Source organism: Haliotis rufescens, unplaced genomic scaffold (genome assembly GCF_023055435.1).
Source record: "Haliotis rufescens isolate VD_foot unplaced genomic scaffold, xgHalRufe1.0.p SCAF_28, whole genome shotgun sequence".
NCBI classification, from domain to species: Eukaryota; Metazoa; Mollusca; class Gastropoda; order Lepetellida; family Haliotidae; genus Haliotis; species Haliotis rufescens.
The window spans coordinates 4977793-4999918 of record NW_025963979.1 but is presented as its reverse complement, the minus strand read 5'-3'; the positions used below and the strand labels follow the sequence as shown (position 1 = coordinate 4999918).

Sequence of the window (22126 nt, the reverse complement as noted above, 5' to 3'; positions counted from 1 at the left end):
AGCCTAACATTGTATGGGGTGTATTTGGTGAAGCCTCACTTTTCAATGAGAGATTGTAGCAAAGCATGCAAGATATAGCAATCAATCCCACTGTCCTTATTCAGGCAAAAAGATGCATCAGCATCACCAAAAAAGAAAACAAATGAAAGAAACTGAGGTCCTGATCCTGTCACTGATGTCTTCTACAAAGCTGATGGAAAAGACAACATACAAAAAAGTTTAATATGAATATGTCAACAGATTTATTCAATCTAACATGATGCAATCAAAGACTAGCAGTAGCCTTGTAATATAAAAATATAATCTGGATGTGGCTAGGTCACAGTTCAGCTTTCAGGTCACAGGTCACATGACTTGATCATGTGATCCAGTCTGACTACAATTACAATGTTGTCATTAGAAGTGTTTCAAAGCCTCCATGTGGCCTACCTAGCCACAGTTGCATGTGTTTCTCCCCTCATGAAAGGAAAGCAGTCCTCAAGCCATACCTCCTAGTGGGAAGAACGTATCACCAAACCAGAGAGGGAAATGCTCTCTGTGAAGGAATCCAAATGTTTCGAACCATAAAGAAGCACACACAGCGGACAATACCCAACACATAATGCTGATAATCCCTGTACACCTGTATCCATTGACTAACTACATTGCATAGGTTCCTACAACAAAGTGGTACAGTGCTCAGCTGGCTCCATTCAACACAACACTAGAGGTGTGTGATAATACAGCCATGAACTGATAGGTGTGATCAAGAGTTCACCAATGTTACTTGTTTTTTGTAGATTTGTTTCAGTAATCATAGTTTCTCTTACATGAACATATGGAAGTTTCTTACCCCAATCCTTAAACAAAGCGCTTTTAAAAAAACTGGTAGCGTAATACAATGTGATATGGAATGTATATTTCAGAAAATACCACATAAGTGTGTGGATATTTTGATATGTGTTATGTAATTGCCAGATATGAATAGTTACGTACATATCCAGATATGAATAGTTAAGTACATATCCAGATATAAATACTTAGGTACATATCAAGATATGAATACTTAGGTAAATATCAAGATATGAAACTGATATAATGCTACCAAAATATTAAATTGAGCTACTTTCCCATGCTCCACTTTTACACCACTGGCATTATTCAACAGCTACATAACACCATAACACTGTCTGTATTATTCCACATCTGGATAATCAATACACTCCAATATAACACTGCTGAGGGATGTGAAACACTTCTACATGTGATGCATACTCTAGTCTAGGTGAGGGGGAGGAAGAGAAAATGGAAGAGAAGATTGTCTTACAAATGAACTTCTTGTTTGATCTACAAATACCCAGTAATAAGGTCTATACTATATAACCTACCTATGTTTAAGAGAAGATATTACTGAGGATAAGATACACAGTCATTTATGCGTCCATGTAATAAGGTAATGCAGACACAGATATCAAATTTGCCATGTAGAATAAATGATGCAAAGATGGTCAACAAGGTATGGACTGTGTCAGATAATGATGCCAAAATGGTCTTCAAGGAGAGATACCAAGGTGGCCACCTAGGAGAATGATACCAAAATGGCCACGTAAGAGAATGATACCAAGATGGCCACCTAGCAATATGATACCAAGATGGTCAGCTAGGAGAATGATACCAAGATGGTCAGCTAGGAGAATGATACCAAGATGGGAACCTAGGAGAATGATACCAAGATGGCAACCTAGGAGAATGATACCAAGATGGCCACTAGGACAATGATGCCAAGATGGTCACCTAGCTTTGGAGTGTTAGGGAATGATACCAAGATGGTCAGCTAGGTTTGGATAGTTAGGGAATGGTACCAAGATGGCCACGTAGGAGAATGATGCCAAGATGGTCAGCTAGGTTTGGATTGTTTGGGAATGATACCAAGATGGCCAAGTAGGAGAATGATGCCAAGATGGTCAGCTAGGTTTGGATTGTTAGAGAATGATGCCAAGATGGTCAGCTAGGTTTGGATTGTTAGGGAATGATGCCAAGATGGTCAGCTAGGTTTGGATTGTTAGAGAATGATACCAAGATGGCCACTAGGACAATGATGCCAAGATGGTCAGCTAGGTTTGGATTGTTAGAGAATGATGCCAAGATGGTCAGCTAGGTTTGGATTGTTAGGGAATGATGCCAAGATGGTCAGCTAGGTTTGGATTGTGAGGGAATGATGCCAAGATGGTCAGCTAGGTTTGGATTGTTAGAGAATGATGCCAAGATGGTCAGCTAGGTTTGGATTGTGAGGGAATGATGCCAAGATGGTCACTGAGATGGTCACTGTTGTATGCATTTTGAGAATGATGCAGAGATAGTCACCTGGGTATGTATTGTTAGAGAATGATGCCAACATTGTCATCTAAGTATGGATTGTACTAGCAAGTGATGTTTATGTTTGAGATTACAGAAATGGTCCAAAGTCCAAGATCACACAATATGTATACTATGACAGCAGTGTTCGACACTATCACTGGTCTGCTGGTCCGAGTCTAGTACATTTCCTTAAGGGCCAGTAAAATTAAATACATGCTGGTCCGGTTGTCTAGTGTTTTTTTGAGCATGAGTAAAGCAATTTTAGTTTGTATGATAGATCAACACCGACATCCTAAACAAGCCTGCGTGGTACAGTGGTTACCTTCTTCATTCCAATTACGCATGCTCACATATTTTGGTCAGTGTCAAACACTGTATGTACTATGTCACTATAATCTGAACAGATACTTCCTCTGGGTTATAGTATTTTATTCAATCTTAATGAGTGGGATAATTCTTTTATTCAATGATACACCAAACTGATAACTTATTGGCGCAGAAAGGCTTGAAAACTTATATATTCTTCAGACAGAGCAGAAAAAGTCATATCCAGTAGAAGAAGTACTAGGGCAAAACAACACAGATTCAAACAAATATATAACATTGAATTTTTTGATCAGTTTGTTTCATATAAATTTCTTCTAGTTGTTAATATGCTTCAATACTGAACTACCACCAAGGGAGGTCTCTCAAAGCTGTGTCTTGTGATGCATATGGTACCATGACTCAGGTAGTCGGTTGGGATATCCCTTATTCTCATGCATGGGATCGGAACTAGTTGCTTGTTAGTATCTATACTGTTAGTGTGTGCTAGGCAAAAAGAAAGATCTCAACATTATAAGATGTGCAACTTAGTGTTCCTGACATGTCTGTACTTCCACACAAACATAAACAAATAGTCTTCACCCTTGAGACTCACAATATCTTTCATGAACTGAATATGTGAGGTAAATGTTACGACAATGAGATACACCAGCACCTAGACTATGACGATCCACTAGTTCTACAGCAACACAACAGATAACCCAATATCTAAATGTGTTTACAAAACTCATTAAATCATACCCATAAGTAATTGCATCTGGAATCAGAAGTAAAGACACTGAAACAAAATATACCTAAAATTATGTCAACTATATGTATATATATGTAAACAGATGGCCTATCACCATGCAACAATACACAACTAGGCCATGTCACCACCTGCGCACACAGTAATTGTGGACGCATATATCAGTATTACATATCAGCCAATGTGTACTCTGATATTAACATACACACATACACGTATTAGCATATATACTCACCGCCAACAGAAACACGACCCATAGACACACATAGAGAAGTACATACATTAAGGAGAGATGTTTCGTTTATGTATGGAAACCAATCTAATAACTCTTGAATAGGAGTAATTCTTCATATATCAACCAACATGTATGGTATTCATGTTTCTTTTGGCAGTGAGTATATAAAAAAATCAGCATATGAGTACTCTTATATGAACATACACATATACACACATCAGTATGCTGGTATTCATATATCAGCATACAGAATATGGTACACCATGTTAACAAGACTGTAATAACAAACAGAACAAAAATCTGTAAGGTTCCAGCTATTCAAACTAAAAACAAGGTTTAAAAAATTTAGACTTATCTTTTAATTATCAGAAAAAATGCAAGACAGCATATTTACAGCATTACAAAAGATCACCTTCAAAAATGCTCCATCATGAGTTAGTTGTATCCATATATATCTATCAGTAAAACAATAATAACAATCTGAAAGTACTGGCATGAAAATTCTATCATATCAACACTGAAGTCAGTCACAGACAGATATGAGAGTGTACGTTTTCAAATGACTATAGTTAATCTGTCATGGGTGTTCTTTAACTTCTTTAAATAGTATATTATAAGTTTAGGTTGATTGATCATTCCTGAGAATAATTGCTGATACAGACATACATTCCTACCCCTCCCCACAACCCAGCAACAATTACAGGTTGTGATGGACATGGTCTGTATATCTCACTGTGTCCATGATGTCTAGACAAACAAGGAACTGTGTGTGTACAACGTGGAGAGGCTGTGACATGTAGTAATACATGACCCCTGTCATCAAATCTGTATCACAATAAACACCATTAACAACAATATCACAGGAAAAATAATATCAGATATGATAAACAGTACATCATTCATAACAAACACTAGAGTGATATATAACCAACATGTCGTATCCAAGCAAGCATGGCAGACTTGAGAGTATTGTCAATACTGGAGCTTCTATGCTATATTCATACTAATCCAAGCCATACCATGTAGATTTCTTTAGATGTGTGTGTTTGTGTGTGTGTGTGTGTGTGTGTGTGTGTGTGTGTGTGTGTGTGTGTGTGTGTGTGTGTGGTGTGGTGTGGTGTGGTGGGGTGTGGTGTGGTGTGGTGTGGTGTGGTATTTTTATATTTTTTATTCAAATTCTAATAAATGTCGATCGCTTTATGTGACACTGAACAACATGGCGGTCCCACATTGATCATGGTACCCTGCTTCCTCAGCCAACAGAGAAGCAGGTCCCATCTTTAACAGGTACAAAAAAGTGACATGACAAGGTAACTGGTAACAGCTATATCTAAACCTGAGTTTGTCATTCTGCTAATGCTGATCATGACATCCATGGGAGAACTTGATTTGTAGGAAAGAACCATACATGTGTACATTTGCTAATATGTGGCTAATGTTATATTTCTAAAGTGTAATACTTTACTAGAAATATCCAAATATTCAAAAAATTCCATAATATCAGTAGCTCCTGAAGAAATGCCATCCTCAGGCTGTCATTACTTGCATACACTGTTTTACTTGAGAATCATCCAGGATCCAGGATCACTGGAAATATGGGCAGACTACTCTAAATGCGATTGAGCATGGGAGATAACTCTGCATGTCAGGTGGATGGTAACATGTTGGTTGACATGTTGGAAAGCAGAAAACAGGTTCAAACAGTGTTCTGGCAAAAAAAACAATAACCTAATATGGAACCAAAACTCATCATTATTTTTCAATGAAATATGCAGTTGTCAGTGTAATTGTTGAGTCTCATAAAACATTACATTTGTCCCTGCTGATGATTGAATCTCTAGTGATACTCTGGTAAGAAATGGAAGATTGTTGGCAGTTTTGGCATGTTTAACAGACATTTGAAAAGGATGAGCACACAGAATTTCTGCAATCACATCAGCAAAAAAAAGATGAATGCTGTTATTTGGACAGTTGTGGATGTATCTTTCTTACAAGAGAACATCAGTATTGAATATTCCAAAATGAAAAATACTACGAAAATACCAGCACTTTCTAAATTCAACATTGACATGTGAATGTTGTGGAATGTGCTAGCACCCACTACAGCCCCTATCCTCCCAATGTATGGCAATAGCCCTTCTACAACTTAACATAACTGTCTCCTTCAGTTACCTCCCCTACTATCCAGGTCGTTTGTTGTGTGAAGAAAGGAATGAGCTGAGATCATATCAAGGAGTTTATGATTATGCTATGAGATCAGCAACTCTCACAGTGCAGGGAATACATCCAGCAACTCTCACAGTGCAGGGAGTTTATTCAGCATACACCTACATCAGTGCAGGGAATTTACCCAGCATATATCTACATCAGCGCAGGGAATTTACCCAGCAACTGTCACAGTGCAGGGAATACATCCAGCAACTCTCACAGTGCAAGGAATTTACCCAGCAACTCTCACAGTGCAGGGAATACATCCAGCAACTCTCACAGTGCAGGGAGTTTATTCAGCATACACCTACATCAGTGCAGGGAATTTACCCAGCATATATCTACATCAGCGAAGGGAATTTACCCAGCAACTGTCACAGTGCAGGGAATACATCCAGCAACTCTCACAGTGCAAGGAATTTACCCAGCAACTCTCACAGTGCATGGAATTTATCCAGCAACTCTCACAGTGCAGGGAGTTTATTCAGCATACACCTACATCAGTGCAGGGAATTTACCCAGCATATATCTACATCAGTGCAAGGAATTTACCCAGCAACTGTCACAGTGCAGGGAATACATCCAGCAACTCTCACGGTGCAAGGAATTTACCCAGCAACTGTCACAGTGCATGGAATTTATCCAGCAACTCTCACAGTGCAGGGAGTTTATTCTGCATACACCTACATCAGTGCAGGGAATTTACCACCTACATCAATCAATCTATATCTAGTGATGTTGCACCCACCAGTACCAACATAAGCAGCACCTACTCCTATTAGAATGTAGCCCAGGTTCTGTCATACATCCAATACATCTACAGATCAAGAATTGGCCAAGCTACAGATTCAGATGTACACAACTTTCATAACAATATGATGGTGAAGAAGTCCTCACTAATACTTGATTGTATCCAGGCACACAGCAATGATGGCTTTCCTACCATGTGACAACAAACAAGGCAGATCATGTGATGCAACTGACCCCTCTCATGTGACATGGCAGGTAATGTGACGTGCGCTCTGTCATGTGACTGCATAATGTAGTGCTGCTGATGGCGTGAGAAGGCATGAGGTGATGGCGAGAAGTGAAGTCTGTACATGACGCTCTGACGATGAAGATGGCGATGATGGCGATGGACAGGATGGTGGCAAGTGATCTAGAAGCTGGCGTCCCAGCCTGAGTTTTCATCTGGTGGAATGTCCATGTCGGCGGGGTAGTTGTCGAAGTTGCTGAAGTCACACGGACTTTTGATCTGCAACATGACAGGCAGAAAGTTAGAGGAACCAATACAAAATATAACTATACATACAGGATATAACTATACATACAGGATATAACTATACATACAGGATATAACTATACATACAAAATACAACTATACATACAGGATATAACTACACACAGGATATAACTATACATACAAAATATAACTATACATACAGGATATAACTATACATACAAAATACAACTATACATACAGGATATAACTACACACAGGATATAACTATACATACTTGATATAACTATACACACAGGATTTAACTATACATACAGGATATAACTACATACAGGATATAACTATACATACTTGATATAACTATACATACATGATATAACTATACATACTTGATATAACTATACATACATGATGTAACTATACATACAGGATATAACTACATACAGGATATAACTATACATACTTGATATAACTATACATACAGGATATAACTATACATACAGGATATAACTATACATACAGGATATAACTATACATACATGATATAACTATACATACAGGATATAACTATACATACTTGATATAACTATACATACTTGATATAACTATACATACATGATATAACTATACATACTTGATATAACTATACATACATGATGTAACTATACATACAGGATATAACTACATAAAGGATATAACTATACATACTTGATATAACTATACATACAGGATATAACTATACATACTTGATATAACTATACATACAGGATATAACTATACATACAGGATATAACTATACATACATGATATAACTATACATACAGGATATAACTATACATACTTGATATAACTATACATACTTGATATAACTATACATACATGATATAACTATACATACTTGATATAACTATACATACATGATGTAACTATACATACAGGATATAACTACATACAGGATATAACTATACATACTTGATATAACTATACATACAGGATATAACTATACATACAGGATATAACTATACATACATGATATAACTATACATATAGGATACAACTGTATACATATAGGATATAACTATACATAAAAAATATAACTAAACATACAAAATATAACTATGCATACAAGATATAACTGTATACATAAAAAATATAACTATACATACAAGATATAACTGTATACATACAGGACATAACTGTAATAATAGAGTGTAAGAAAAAAACACATTCAAAGCTGGAATGTTAAATCATTATCCCAGATCTGCTAAACACCACCTCACCTTGGGAACAATTGGAGGTACCATTGAGTATTTGCTCAAACCATCCCAGTCGAAGCCTTGGAACCACCTGCAAGGAATGAGATCATCACTTGAGTACACTGGCAAGGTACAAGATTGAATCTTATAAAAATGAAAGACTTCCTTGCACTGAGTTCATGAAAGACTACCTTGCGCTAAGTTCATGAAAGACTATCTTGCACTGCATTCATGAAAGACTATCTTGCACTGCGTTCATGAAAGACTACCTTGCATTAAGTACATAAAAGACTACCTTGCACTGCATTCATAAAAGATTACCTTGCACTAAGTTAATGAAAGACTATCTTGCACTGCGTTCATGAGAGACTACCTTGCACTAAGTTCATGAGAGACTAACTTGCACTAAGTTCATGAAAGACTACATTGCACTAAGTACATGAAAGAATACCCGACTGCGTTCATGAAAGACTATCTTGCACTAAGTTCATGAAAGACTACCTTGCACTGCATTCATGAAAGACTAACTTGCACTGCATTCATGAAAGACTACCTTGCACTGCGTTCATGAAAGACTTCCTTGCACTTAGTACATGAAAGACTACCTTGCACTGCGTTCATGGAAGACTCCCTTGCACTAAGTTCATGAAAGACTATCTTGCACTAAGTTCACGAAAGACTACCTTGCACTAAGTTCATGAAAGACTATCTTGCACTAAGTTCATGAAAGACTACCTTGCACTGCATTCATGAAAGACTACCTTGCACTGCATTCATGAAAGACTACCTTGCACTGCATTCATGAAAGACTATCTTGCACTAAGTACATGAAAGACTACCTTGCACTAAGTTCATGAAAGACTATCTTGCACTAAGTTCTTGAAAGACTACCTTGCACTTCGTTCATGAAAGACTACATTGCACTTAGTTCATGAAAGACTACCTTGCACTAAGTTCATGAAAGTCTATCTTGCACTAAGTTCATGAAAGACTACCTTGCACTAAGTTCATTAAAGACTATCTTGCACTAAGTTTATGAAAGACCTTGCACTGCATTCATGAAAGACTATCTTGTACTGCGTTCATGAAAGACTATCTTGCACTGCATTCATGAAAGACTACCTTGCACTAAGTTCATTGAAGACTATCTTGCACTGCATTCATGAAAGACCTTGCACTGCATTCATGAAAGACTACCTTGCACTGCGTTCATTAAAGACTACCTTGCACTAAGTTCATGAAAGACTACCTTGCACTGGGTTCCAAGTCATATAGAGTGCTCATCATATATATACTCTCTCAAATCAATATATGTATATAGACTGTATCTTAATTGATCATATCTATACATACTGGCGTGTCATAACGCATCTTATTAACATTTACTGTGTCACAATTTATCTCATCTATTTATCTATTTATCTATCTATCTATCTATCTATCTACACATACTGTGTTGTAACTAATTACATAGACATAAATAACTCTGTTTTATGATTCATCATCTGTATACAGACACTGTCATTATTCATCATGTTTGCAGTCACAATTCTTCATGTCTATATAGACTCACTATCAATTCACATCCATGTAGACTCACTGTGTCATAATTCATCATATCTATATGGAGTCACTGTGTCATAATTCATCATATTTACATAGACTCACTCTGTCTATATGCATCATATCTATATGGACTGACTGTGTCATAATTCATTATATTTACATATACTCACTCTGTCTATATGCATCATATCTATATGGACTCACTGTGTCATAATTCATCATATTTACATAGACTCACTCTGTCTATATGCATCATATCTATATGGACTCACTGTGTTATAATTCATCATATTTACATAGACTCACTCTGTCTATATGCATCATATCTATATGGACTCACTGTGTCATAATTCATCATATTTACATAGACTCACTCTGTCTATATGCATCATATCTATATGGACTCACTGTGTCATAATTCATTTTATCTACATAAACTCGATGAGTCCTAATTTATCATATCTACATAGACTCACTTTGTCATAGTTCATCATACAGTGTTCCCTCGTTATTGCGCCCTTCAATATAGTGCAAACTCGGTTATAGCGCGCATGGCCCCCAAAATTTACTAACATTTTTAATAAACTCAAGTTTTCCAATGACACAATGTTTTCCCCCATCACAGAAAACATTATCAGCTGATCACCGCAATCACCTAACACTGGCAATACCAGTCAACAAATCCGAACTGAAGTACGCAATTTAATCCTATTATTTTAATATCTTGTTATAAAAGAAAATGTTCATTGTTTATCTGGACTAATGTTTGCAATATATTTTTTTAATTATATTCAAAATTTCATTCAATAACCACGGTCAGATTACCGCTATTGATGTCTTGAAACGAACTTTAGTTGCAAGAGAATGGTTACACATATTATAAATGCTGTACCATAAATCGCTAAAAGTCATATTTGAGACAGTTTGACTATTAAATGTCAACATAACGTTTTCGTAATCAAAAAACATGTTGCGCGGGAATTCCCTACGATGACTGGTCAAATCGTTTCATACGTAAAAAAATATCCTGCATACAATCTCTACCTAAGTGCCATGCTTGCGGTTCTTATAATTTTAAGTATATATGGTGGAAGCTGCAACTAAAATAACATAATATTGGAATATGTTATTACCGATAAAATAATAATTTCAGATACAATTTCTTCTGACCATTGCATCAAATGTTTTTAAAGTGGTATCACTGGGTACGTTTTAATTGAATCACCGGTACATTGGGAGGAAGCGCATGCACAGCTGATTGCTATTTCCAGCTTAGTTTACAAGAAAATACACACGGTTATCTTAATCTCTGCATATAAAACAATGCCTTTGAGAGCAGGAAATACATTTCAAATAGTAAATCATCATGTCTGGTGATGCTTTATATCAAATTTCATACTTTTATTGACCAAGTTTGTTATAGATCTACCTGCTTATTCACCTGAAGGGATACGATGTTTTTTTTTTATTAAAGCGCATATTAATACTCAATAAATCTTTTTTTACACTATGAATCATAAGTAACTTCTATTCTATTCTTTTTGAAACTCAGAAACGTGCAACGTAGATTGTGTTAGGTAGGCAGAGTATGTATACTGTTCTGTTGGTCATCTACCACCTACAACTCGACCTTCGTTAAACCGCTGATCATCCATAACGCTCATCAATTATTTGGACCCCGAAGGTAGCGTTGTAGCGAGGGATCACTGTATCTACATAAACTCACTGTGTCATAATTCATCATTTGTTTAGATATTCTGAGTATATTATTGCCCATGTCCACACAGACTCTCTATGTAACGATTGATCACCAGATCACACCATACCCATCCATATCACAGCTTCACAGCAAGTATGCTCACATCCAGATTTCAATTATTAGCTGACAAACATCTGATTTTGATTCTCTGAAGCCAAATTACATCCAATTAGGAAAGGATGTGCATGGCCATTGATGGTGCTTAGCAACTCACTTGTGTTTCTTAATCTCCATTATTCCGTTTTTGCCATAACCTAGTCTTTCCGCCGGGTTTTCCCGACACAACTTCTTGATGAGTGTATGGGCATTTCGTCCAATCTTTCGTGGAAATTCAATCACATCAATGCCCTTTAATATCACATTGTAAGTCTTCATTGGGTCTGAGCCAGAGAAAGGCGGGCTGGAAGAAAAAGCTAGGAATAAACATACATGTATATACACACAATGGCTGGAATGAAAGAAATTACTCGCAGAATGTGAGCAGAAAGAAATGAACCTGTTGATGACTCATTCCTATTACCAATTCTAAAACAAGGTTCAAATTAGGATAGGTTATCTGGTCAGCAACATTTCTTATAATTTTCTAAAACTAAAAGCAGTCAGAAGCTTAATTCAACTACAGTAAACTACGGTTACAACAAACTCAAAGGGACCACTAATTTTAATTCGTTATAACCGAAGTTTGATATAAGCAAATGTACGGAATATACACAGCAAATGGGCGGGACCAAAAAGATATTTCGTTATAAGCGTGTTCGTTATAAGAGTAGTTCACTGTATTATCAAAATGACTTTCATACTATAAGTGTCAATAACTTAAAAGAAGAGCAGGTTGGACTACAACATGTTTCAGGAAACTAGCATCTTTCCCAGCTTTGGTCATCCATTAACAGCTGAATCCTGTAACAAGCATCCTCCTCCATTGTCTCCTTCGAGGGTGCCACTCACCTTCCTGTCAGCAGCTCAAACATGAGAATCCCTAGGGACCAGTAATCCACAGCGTGGTCATGGCCCTTGTTCAGGATGATTTCAGGGGCCACATATTCAGGTGTACCGCAGAACGTCCAGGTCTTCTTACCCGAGCCAACTTTCTTGGCAAACCCAAAGTCAACCTAGAACACACATACTCTGATTACAAGGCATGAAAAACCACATGTAGAGAGTCCGGAGGCATAAGTGTTGACATGGAACGATGTGAGAAGTTGTTAGTGTGTGTAGTGAATGGTGCATAGTGCTACAGTCAGCAATATTACAGCTGTGTCATGATGACCTGTACACAACTGCAATCAGCCAGGTCACAGCTACCTGGGGCTTGTTGCAGCAAATATATTGTGGCTTAACCCAGAATTTGTTGACAAACGGTTTTGTATAAACCATACTGCAACTCTGTATTTCTGTGTCCATATTACTGAAGATTGAGTGGCATCTTCTTTTTAGATTTAACACACACATTTTACCTGTGACAAGCACCAAAACGAAGCTGGAGTGGTCGTAATGCACAAGCAAGCAAGGGGTACTAGAGACAAGCAAGGGATACTGAGGACAAGCAAGCAGTACTGAGGACATGCAAAGGGTACTGTGGACAAGCAGGAGGTACTGGGGACAAGCAAGGGGTACTGGGGACAAGCAGGAGGTACTGGGGACAAGCAAGAGGAACTGGGGACAAGCAAGGGGTACTGGGGATAAGCAAGGGGTACTGGGGACAAGCAGGAGGTACTGGGGACAAACAAGGGGTACTAGGGACAAGCAAGGGGTACTTGGGACAAGCAGGAGGTACTGGGGACAAGCAAGAGGTACTGGGGACAAGCAAGAGGTACTGGGGACAAGCAAGAGGTACTGGTGACGAGCAAGGGGTACTGGTGACAAGCAAGAGGTACTGGGGACAAGCAAGGGGTACTGGGGACAAGCAAGGGGTACTGGAGACAAGCAAGGGGTACTGGTGACAAGCAAGGGGTACTGGTGACAAGCAAGGGGTACTGGGGACAAGCAAGGGGTTCTGGTGACAAGCAAGGGGTACTGGGGACAAGCAGGAGTAACTGGGGACAAGCAAGGGGTACTGGGGACAAGCAAGGGGTACTGGTGACAAGCAAGGGGTACTGGAGACAAGCAAGGGGTACTGGTGACAAGCAAGGGGTACTGGGGACAAGCAAGATGTACTGGGGACAAGCAAGGGGTTCTGGTGACAAGCAAGGGGTACTGGGGACAAGCAAGAGGTACTGGGGACAAGCAAGGGGTACTGGGGTCAAGCAAGGGGTACTGGGGGACAAGCAAGAGGTACTGGCGACAAGCAGGAGGTACTTGGGACAAGCAAGGGATATTGGGGACAAGCAGGAGGTGCTGGGGACAATCAGGAGGTACTGGGGACAAGCAAGGGGTACTGGGGACAAGCAGGAGGTACTGGGGACAAGCAAGGGATACTGGGGACAAGCAAGGGATACTGGGGACAAGCAAGGGATACTGGGGACAAGCAGGAGGTGCTGAGGACAAGCAAGATGTACTGGGGACAAGCAAGGGGTACTGGGGACAAGCAGGAGGTACTGGGGACAAGCAAGGGATACTGGGGACAAGCAGGAGGTGCTGAGGACAAGCAAGGTGTACTGGGGACAAGCAAGATGTACCGGGGACAAGCAAGGGGTACAGGGCTCAAGCAAGGGGTACTGGGGGACAAGCAAGAGGTACTGGGGACAAGCAGGAGGTACTGGGGACAAGCAGGAGGTGCTGGGGACAAGCAGGAGGTACTGGGGACAAGCAAGGGATACTGGGGACAAGCAAGGGATACTGGGGACAAGCAGGAGGTGCTGGGGACAAGCAGGAGGTACAGGGGACAAGCAAGGGGTACTGGGGACAAGCAGGAGGTGCTGAGGACAAGCAAGGGATACTGGGGACAAGAAGGAGGTGCTGAGGACAAGCAAGGGATATTGGGGACAAGCAGGAGGTGCTGGGGACAATCAGGAGGTACTGGGGACAAGCAAGGGATACTGGCGACAAGCAGGAGGTACTTGGGACAAGCAAGGGATATTGGGGACAAGCAGGAGGTGCTGAGGACAAGCAAGGTGTACTGGGGACAAGCAAGAGGTACTGGGGACAAGCAAGGGGTACAGGGGACAAGCAGGAGGTGCTGAGGACAAGCAAGGGATACTGGCGACAAGCAGGAGGTACTTGGGACAAGCAAGGGATATTGGGGACAAGCAGGAGGTGCTGGGGACAATCAGGAGGTACTGGGGACAAGCAAGGGGTACTGGGGACAAGCAGGAGGTACTGGGGACAAGCAAGGGATACTGGGGACAAGCAAGGGATACTGGGGACAAGCAAGGGATACTGGGGACAAGCAGGAGGTGCTGAGGACAAGCAAGATGTACCGGGGACAAGCAAGGGGTACTGGGGACAAGCAGGAGGTACTGGGGACAAGCAAGGGATACTGGGGACAAGCAGGAGGTGCTGAGGACAAGCAAGGTGTACTGGGGACAAGCAAGAGGTACTGGGGACAAGCAAGGGGTACAGGGCTCAAGCAAGGGGTACTGGGGGACAAGCAAGAGGTACTGGGGACAAGCAGGAGGTACTGGGGACAAGCAGGAGGTGCTGGGGACAAGCAGGAGGTACTGGGGACAAGCAAGGGATACTGGGGACAAGCAAGGGATACTGGGGACAAGCAGGAGGTGCTGGGGACAAGCAGGAGGTACTGGGGACAAGCAGGAGGTGCTGAGGACAAGCAAGGGATACTGGGGACAAGAAGGAGGTGCTGAGGACAAGCAAGGGGTACTGGGGACAAGCAAGAGGTACTGGGGACAAGCAAGGGGTACTGGGCTCAAGCAAGGGGTACTGGGGGACAAGCAAGAGGTACTGGCGACAAGCAGGAGGTACTATGGACAAGCAAGGGATATTGGGGACAAGCAGGAGGTACTGGGGACAAGCAAGGGATATTGGGGACAAGCAGGAGGTGCTGTGGACAAGCAGGAGGTACTGGGGACAAGCAAGGGATACTGGGGACAAGCAGGAGGTACTGGGGACAAGCAAGGGGTATAGGGCTCAAGCAAGGGGTACTGGGGGACAAGCAAGAGGTACTGGGGACAAGCAGGAGGTACTGCGGACAAGCAGGAGGTGCTGAGGACAAGCAAGGGGTACTGGGCTCAAGCAAGAGGTACTGGGAACAAGCAAGGGATACTGGGGACAAGCAGGAGGTACTGGGGACAAGCAAGGGATACTGGGGACAAGCAGGAGGTGCTGAGGACAAGCAAGATGTACCGGGGACAAGCAAGAGGTACTGGCGACAAGCAAGATGTACCGTGGACAAGCAAGGGATACTGGGGACAAGCAGGAGGTGCTGAGGACAAGCAAGGGATACTGGGGACAAGCAAGGGATACTGGGGACAAGCAAGATGTACCGTGGACAAGCAAGGGGTACTGGGGACAAGCAGGAGGTGCTGAGGACAAGCAAGGGGTACTGAGGACAAGCAAGGGGTACTGGGGACAAGCAAGGGGTACTGGGGACAAGCAAGAGGTACTGGGGACAAGCAAGGGATACTGGGGACAAGCAGGAGGTACTGGGGACAAGCAAGGGATACTGGGGACAAGCAGGAGGTGCTGATGACAAGCAAGATGTACTGGGGACAAGCAAGGGGTACTGGGGACAAGCAAGAGGTACTGGGGACAAGCAGGATGTACTGGGGACAAGCAAGAGGTACTGGGGACAAGCAGGAGATACTGGGGACAAGCAAGGGGTACTTGGGATTTTTTCTGCCCCAGGAGTATTGGTAAACAATTTCTTGTGTTGTTAGCATCAAAGAGGTATATCAGCTTGACTTTGTTGTGCCTACCAGTTTAATGTAGCCTTTCGAGTCAAGTAGTAAGTTCTCAGGTTTCAGATCTCGGTAGATGATGCCCTTGTAATGTAGGTACTGGAATGCCTCCAAGACACACGCCACACAGAACCTTGCCATGTTGTCATCAAAACTCCCCCTAGTGGCAAAACATGGCAATACATAATTCTTCTAAATATTACAGAATTAATAAATGTGTTTTAGTGAAGTCATGCACAGGGTTTCAGAGTGAGCACCATTTTAGTTCTGTCTATAGATAGTGGACCTAGGATTACATGACCAGTAGATCAAGCGAACTGTTATGCCGAACACCACACAGACCACATGCTTTAATTTGCTTGAGGAAAACAAATCATTCTGGGGGGACCTTCTTACACTTCAAGTACAAATGAGACACAACATGTTTCCCTATGATAATGATACAGTAGTGCCACATCACTGTAGCTCACCTGGATATTGAATTGAGGCCAAAATTGCATTCAACTCAACGGGAACAAATTGGGGTGCCTCATTGGTGGGAACAAGCATGTGAACGAATACACAATGCCATTTAGAAAGTGGTCAAATGCAACAAATGTAATCCCGGACGGGACTCAACCCCAAAAAGTATGAGAATCTGTACTTTACTAAGAAAGTGTTATCCCAGATATAACATTTGTTACATACGCATGTGAACTTTCAGATTTTTTGGTCAAGCGGTTTCTGCGGAAATGAAGTTTTACAGTGCAACACCTCCATCAACAGGTATACATACTTCCTGTCTCACCTGTCTCTGAAGATCGTCCACAGCTCTCCACCGACACACACCTCCATCAACAGGTATAAATACTTCCTGTCTCACCTGTCTCTGAGGATCGTCCACAGCTCTCCACCCACACACACCTCCATCAACAGGTATAAATACTTCCTGTCTCACCTGTCTCTGAGGATCATCCACAGCTCTCCAACCACACACACCTCCATCAACTTGATACATACTTCCTGTCTCACCTGTCTCTGAGGATCGTCCACAGCTCTCCACCCACACACACCTCCTTCAACAGGTATAAATACTTCCTGTCTCACCTGTCTCTGAGGATCGTCCACAGCTCTCCAACCACACACACCTCCATCAACTTGATACATACTTCCTGTCTCACCTGTCTCTGAGGATCGTCCACAGCTCTCCAACCACACACACCTCCATCAACTTGATACATACTTCCTGTCTCACCTGTCTCTGAGGATCGTCCACAGCTCTCCACCCAGACACACCTCCATCAACTTGATACATACTTCCTGTCTCACCTGTCTCTGAGGATCGTCCACAGCTCTCCACCCAGAAACACCTCCATCAACTTGATACATACTTCCTGTCTCACCTGTCTCTGAGGATCGTCCACAGCTCTCCACCCACACACACCTCCATCAACAGGTATAAATACTTCCTGTCTCACCTGTCTCTGAGGATCGTCCACAGCTCTCCACCCACACACACCTCCATCAACAGGTATAAATACTTCCTGTCTCTGAGGATCGTCCACAGCTCTCTACCCACACACACCTCCACCAACAGGTATAAATACTTCCTGTCTCACCTGTCTCTGAGGATCGTCCAAAGCTCTCCACCGACACACACCTCCATCAACAGGTATAAATACTTCCTGTCTCACCTGTCTCTGAGGATCGTCCACAGCTCTCCACCCAGACACACCTCCACCAACAGGTATAAATACTTCCTGTCTCACCTGTCTCTGAGGATCGTCCAAAGCTCTCCACCGACACACACCTCCATCAACAGGTATAAATACTTCCTGTCTCATATGTCTCTGAGGATCGTCTAAGCTCTCCACTGACACACACCTCCATCACAGGTATAAATACTTCCTGCCTCACCTGTCTCCGAGGATCGTCCACAGCTCTCCACCCAGACACACCTCCATCAACAGGTATAAATACTTCCTGTCTCACCTGTCTCTGAGGATCGTCCACAGCTCTCCACCCACACACACCTCCATCAACAGGTATAAATACTTCCTGTCTCACCTGTCTCTGAGGATCGTCCACAGCTCTCCAACCACACACACCTCCATCAACTTGATACATACTTCCTGTCTCACCTGTCTCTGAGGATCGTCCACAGCTCTCCAACCACACACACCTCCATCAACTTGATACATACTTCCTGTCTCACCTGTCTCTGAGGATCGTCCACAGCTCTCCACCCAGACACACCTCCATCAACTTGATACATACTTCCTGTCTCACCTGTCTCTGAAGATCGTCCACATCTCTCCACCCAGAAACACCTCCATCAACTTGATACATACTTCCTGTCTCACCTGTCTCTGAGGATCGTCCACAGCTCTCCACCCACACACACCTCCATCAACAGGTATAAATACTTCCTGTCTCACCTGTCTCTGAGGATCGTCCACAGCTCTCCACCCACACACACCTCCATCAACAGGTATAAATACTTCCTGTCTCTGAGGATCGTCCACAGCTCTCTACCCACACACACCTCCACCAACAGGTATAAATACTTCCTGTCTCACCTGTCTCTGAGGATCGTCCAAAGCTCTCCACCGACACACACCTCCATCAACAGGTATAAATACTTCCTGTCTCACCTGTCTCTGAGGATCGTCCACAGCTCTCCACCCAGACACACCTCCACCAACAGGTATAAATACTTCCTGTCTCACCTGTCTCTGAGGATCGTCCAAAGCTCTCCACCGACACACACCTCCATCAACAGGTATAAATACTTCCTGTCTCATCTGTCTCTGAGGATCGTCTAAGCTCTCCACCCAGACACACACCTCCATCACAGGTATAAATACTTCCTGCCTCACCTGTCTCCGAGGATCGTCCACAGCTCTCCACCCAGACACACCTCCATCAACAGGTATAAATACTTCCTGTCTCACCTGTCTCTGAGGATCGTCCACAGCTCTCCACCCACACACACCTCCATCAACAGGTATAAATACTTCCTGTCTCACCTGTCTCTGAGGATCGTCCACAGCTCTCCACCCACACACACCTCCATCAGCAGGTATACATACTTCCTGTCTCTGAGGATCGTCCACAGCTCTCTACCCACACACACCTCCACCAACAGGTATAAATACTTCCTGTCTCACCTGTCTCTGAGGATCGTCCACAGCTCTCCACCCAGACACACCTCCATCAGCATGTACACATACTTCCTGTCCTTGAACGTCTTGAACAATCTGCAACAACAAACAATGTACTCACTTAGAGATGTAGACACCGACCCTCGTCTACTACAGTGTTCCCTCGTTATTGCGCCCTTCAATATAGCGCTAACTCAGTTAAAGCGCGTGGTAAAGCATGGCTCCCAACATTTTCAATAAACTCAAGTTTTCCAATGACACGATGTTTTCCCCCATCTCAGAAAACATTATCAGCTGATCAGCGCGATCACGTAACACCGGAAATACCAGTCAAAAAATCCGAACCGAAGTACGCAATTTAATCCTATTATTATAATATCTGGTAGACTAATAAAAAAAAATGTTCATTGTTTATCTGGACTAATGTTGCAATATAAATATTTTAATTATATTTAAAATTTCATTCAATTATTAGATTCTATAATAATGTTTACAATAATTTCGGCGAAATCGTATGCAAAGTGAGCGGTAGATCGCACAACTCACCGTCATATTCGAGGCAGTTTGACTATTAAATGTCAACATAACGTTTTCGCTATCAAAATACATATAGCGTGGGAAGTCCCTACGGTGACTGGTCAAAATCGTTTCATACGTCAAAAAATATCCTGCATACAATCTGTACCAAAGTGCTACGCTTGTCGTTCTTATAATTTTAAGTATATATGATGGAAGCTGCAACTAAAATAACACGATATTGGAATATATTATTCCTGATAAAATAATAATATCAGATACAATTTCTTCTAAAGTGGTATCACTGGGTACGTTTTAACTGAATCACCGGTAGATTGGGAGGAAACGTGTGAACAGCTGATTGCTATTTCCAGCTTAGTTTACAAGAAAATACACACAGTAATCTTAATCTCTGCATATAAAAGAATACCTTAGAGAGCAGGAAATACATTCTTAATGGTAAATCATCATGCCTAGTGATGTTTTATATCAAATTTCATACTTTTATTGACCAAGTTTGTTATAGATCTACCTGTTTATTCACCTGAAGGGATATGATGTTTGTTTGTTTTTGAAAGCGCATATTAATACTCGATAAATCTTTTTCTACACTATGAATTATAAATAACTTCTATTCTAATATTTTGACTCTGAAACGTGCAACGTAGATCGTGTTAGGTAGGCAGAGTATGTATACTGTTTTGTTGGTCATCTACCACCTACGACTCGACCTTCGTTAAACCGCTGATCATCTATAACGCTCATCAATTATTTGGACCCCGAAGGTAGCGTTGTAGCGAGGGATCACTGTAGTCGATGCTTGCTACAACAATCATCCACAACGAAAAATAATACAAATCATGATATTCTTTTACTTCCCATACACAAGAAAACCCTAAGAAAAACTTATTACAGTTATACAATTTAACAAACCTTACCAAATTGATTGTACAACAAATGGGACAATAAGCACATAAACTACTAGTAACTGTCTGCACCACAAGATAACATTGGTGTGGTTTGTGTTGATATCCTATTAATTATACTCCACTTCATGTTCAATACAGCAATCAAAACACATCATCAATTAAGTGCAATAATCTTGATTCTACTATGTCATTGTAGGATGATCTAATTTGGTTGGTTAAGTTGACTAAGTTTAAAGTGATTAATGAGTGATAACCACTTCAGAGTTCAGGGCCGCTTCACATTGTGTAGGAATTATTTGCACCAGATGCACCAGCGTCAATGTTCACAACCATGTAGTCCGGTTTACTGGGATGGTTGATAGATTTCAATCAGCAACATAAATGACAATTTTGACATGCATGGAAATCTTGAATTAGAGCCAACATGGTTTGATGAGGAGATGGAATTTCCAGAACAAGGTGAACAAGAAAATGTTGCAGGTACAATGATTTTCGTCATGTCTACTTTTAAGTTTATCGAATAAAAGGCGAATGCATTTGTGCCCATACATTCTTACAGATGACTGAAAGGTTTCTAATTTCTTCAACAAAAAACATTAAAGTAATTTCAAATTATTTTAATTTGCGTAACTATTTATACAAATTTTGATTGGAACATATGTTTGATAAATGACGAAAAACCACAATTCAGGCGATTCAAACCCATCAATGAGAAGGGATTGGAACACCTAATTCTTGATTCCAAAAGCAAGAGTACACAGAAATCAATGACATGGGGTGTGCAAGAAAAAGAGTTTGTTTTAAAAAACATATTTTAGTTATGGTAGAATAAACCATGAAATATACCTGTTGCTTTAAGTCAGAGGAACTGCCCTTTCCTTTGTAACCCCATGAGGATGCATTATGTTTGAAATGAACACATGTTTTTGCAAATATATTTCAATCTAGTGTGGGATAATAAATGCTTAGCACAACATACATTCTTGATGTTTCTTAATGTATCCATGGAAATGGCAAAAATTAAAAAATTCAGAATCTTCAAACTAGCAAAAGGCACAAGCACTCATTG

The 22126-nt window shown here is 41.2% G+C and overlaps 1 protein-coding gene across 2 annotated transcripts in view; it reads right to left on the bottom strand.

Moving 5' to 3' along the window:
• Positions 1-218: 218 nt before the first annotated feature.
• LOC124139612 (cGMP-dependent protein kinase 1-like) overlaps positions 219-22126 on the bottom strand; it is a 143411-nt gene continuing 121503 nt past the window's right edge. For both annotated transcript variants that reach the window (XM_046506830.2, XM_046506839.2), the window contains 6 exons: positions 19619-19708; positions 16488-16629; positions 12622-12785; positions 11888-12073; positions 8373-8439; positions 219-7107 (listed from right to left, as the gene is read on the bottom strand). In XM_046506830.2, the coding sequence (XP_046362786.1) occupies positions 7012-7107; positions 8373-8439; positions 11888-12073; positions 12622-12785; positions 16488-16629; positions 19619-19708 (745 nt within the window). In that variant the 3' untranslated portion in view covers positions 219-7011. The remainder of the gene's footprint in view (positions 7108-8372; positions 8440-11887; positions 12074-12621; positions 12786-16487; positions 16630-19618; positions 19709-22126) is intronic.